This window comes from Nicotiana sylvestris, chromosome 3 (assembly GCF_000393655.2).
Source record: "Nicotiana sylvestris chromosome 3, ASM39365v2, whole genome shotgun sequence".
NCBI classification, from domain to species: Eukaryota; Viridiplantae; Streptophyta; class Magnoliopsida; order Solanales; family Solanaceae; genus Nicotiana; species Nicotiana sylvestris.
Window position 1 is genome coordinate 37,899,099 of NC_091059.1, and position 2,889 is coordinate 37,901,987.

Genomic DNA, 2,889 nt, shown 5'->3' on the forward strand with positions numbered 1-2,889 from the left:
ATGAAGATAAGGCTTTTAGGGAAATAAACCGAGAACTGGAACAATTTGAGAATAAGCCTAAGCCAAACTTAAATGAAACTGAGCCAGTTAATTTAGTAGTTCAGAAGAAGTCCAGGAAACCATGATAAGCATTCACGCTGATGAAAGTACTAGGAATTCATTGATCCAACTCTTGTTCGAATTCAAAGATGTGTTTGCATGGTCCTATGATGATATGCCAGGACTAAGTGTTGATTTAGTGGTGCACAAATTGCCAACTTACCCCGGTTATCCCCCTGTCCAACAAAAGCAGAGAAAGTTTAAAACGGATATAGTGATAAGATTAAAGAAGAAGTCACCAAACAGCTGAAAGCGGGTATGATCAGTGGTCTGATACACTACATGGCTGGCTAATATGGTCCCAGTTCCAAAGAAAGATAGGAAAAACCAAGTGTGTGTTGATTATCGGGATTTGAACAAAGCAAGCCCCAAGGACAACTTTCCATTACCAAACATACACATCCTTGTTGACAACTGTGCCAAACATGAGATACAGTCTTTCGCGGATTGTTATGCTGGGTATCATCAAGTTCTGATGGATGAAGAGGATGCAGAAAAGACGACCTTTACCACACCTTGGGGTACTTATTGTTATAGGGTCATGTTGTTCGGTTTGAAGAACGCCGAGGCAACTTACATGAGAGCCATGACTGCCATTTTCCATGACATGATGCACTAGAAAATTGAGGTGTATATGGATGACGTGATCATTAAATCAAGGACGCAGGATGACCATGTGCGTGATTTGAGAAAGTTCTTTGAGCATCTGCGTAAGTGTGACTTGAAGTTAAATCCAACTAAGTGTGAATTTGGAGTGCCATCTGGGAAACTTTTGGGGTTTGTAGTTAGTCGGAGGGGCATCGAGCTAGATCCAACAAAGATAAAGTCTATTCGGGATTTGCCTCCTCCGAAAACCAAGAAAGAGGTCATGAGTTTGCTGCGTAGGTTGAATTACATCAGCAGGTTCATTGTTCAGTTGACTTCCACTTGTGAGTCCATATTTAAGTTGTTGAAGAAAGGTGTGGCGATTAGATGGACAAATGAGTGTCAGGAAGCTTTCGACAAAATCAAAGAAAATCTATCGAATCTGCCAGTATTGGTTCCGCCCGAGCCTGGAAGTCCTTTGTTTTTGTACTTGACAGTGTTGGAGAATTCTTTTGTATGTGTTCTCGGGCAACATGATGTGACCAAGAAGAAGGAACAAGCCATATACTACTTGAGCGAGAAGTTCACTAGTTATGAAGCCACATACACTTTGTTGGAAAGAACTTGTTGTGCCCTAACTTGGGTCGCTCAGAAGCTTAGGCATTACTTGTTGGCCTACACCATCTACCTCATAACCAGATTGGATCCTTTGAAGTACATATTCCAAAAGCCGATGCCCACGAGAAGGTTAACAAAATGGCAAATCCTGCTCACCGAGTTTGACATAGTCTATGTCACCCGCACAACAATGAAAGCTCAAGCTTTGGCGGATCACCTAGTTGAGAATCATGTTGATGATGAATATCAGCCTTTGAGTACTTACTTTCCGGATGAGGAAATAAATTCAGTTGAGGTAATTCCAGAAAACACCAATGCTTGGAAAATATTCTTCGATGGAGCTGTGAATGCAAAAGGTGTCGGGATTGGGGCAATTTTGATTTCACCCACTGGTCAGCACTATCCGGCCACAGCACTATCCGGCCACAACACTACCAATTATGAATCCTACATTATAGGCATGAACATGGCAATCTATCAGGATGTGGAAGAATTGTTAATCATGGGAGATTCTGACTTGATTATCCAACAAGCTCAAGGTGAATGGGAAACTTGGGATGTCAAGCTTCTTCCATACAGGCAGGATGAGGAAGATCTTAGAAAGCGGTTCAAATCCATCGAGTTTAGGTACATTCCTTGGTTTCATAATGAGTTAGTTGATGCACTAGCTAATTTGGCCTCGATGCTGCCATATCCAGGCAATGTCCACATTGGCCCATTGGAAATCCAAATCCGAGAAAGACATGGTTATTGCAATACAGTTGAGGTGGAACCAGATGTTCAGACATGGTATCATGATATCAAAAGATTCTTGAAAACAAAGGAATATCCCGAGAAAGCTAGTGGATATCAAAAGAGAACCATTAGAAGGCTCGCCAGTGGTTTCTTCTTGATCAGAGAAGTCTTGTATAAAAGGACTACAGATCTGAACCTTTTAAGATGCGTGGATGCCCAAGAGGCGGGAAGAATCATGAATGAAGTGCACGCAGGAGTGTGTGGACCCCATATGAATGTATATGTCCTTGCAAAGTAAGTCCTTCAGGCAGGTTATTACTAGTTGACTATGGAAAAGGATTGTTTCAGTTTCATTTGAAAGTGTCACCAGTCCAGTACAGGGTGACCGGATTCATGCACCGCCTTCAGAATTGCATCATATATCGGCACCATGGTCGTTCGTTGCTTGGGGTATGGATGTCATTGGACCAATCGAGCCGAAAGCTTCAAATGGGCACAAATTCATCTTAGTGGCCATTGACTATTTCACAAAGTGGGTTAAAGCAGTCACTCTCAAAGCCATCACCAAGAAAGTAGTGGTGGATTTTGTGCATTCCAACATGATCTGTCGTTTTAGTATTCCTAAAACTATCATTACGGACATTGCTGCAAATTTGAATAGTCACATGATAAGGGAGATATGTGAACAATTTAAGATCACACATCGAAATTCTACCCTTTATCGGCCCAAGGCTAATGGCGTTGTTGAAGCAGCGAACAAAAACATCAAGAAGATCCTCAGGAAGATGATCCAAAGTTCTAGGCAATGGCATGAAAAGTTGCCTTTTGCATTGTTGGGATATCGCATAACTC

The 2,889-nt window shown here is 41.9% G+C and overlaps 1 protein-coding gene across 1 annotated transcript; it reads left to right on the forward strand.

The window, feature by feature from the left end:
- Positions 1-1,492: 1,492 nt before the first annotated feature.
- Positions 1,493-2,335, forward strand: LOC138887248 (uncharacterized). The gene has a single exon (XM_070168972.1). The coding sequence runs from the start codon at positions 1,493-1,495 to the stop codon at positions 2,333-2,335; it is 843 nt and encodes a 280-aa protein (XP_070025073.1).
- Positions 2,336-2,889: the final 554 nt, after the last annotated feature.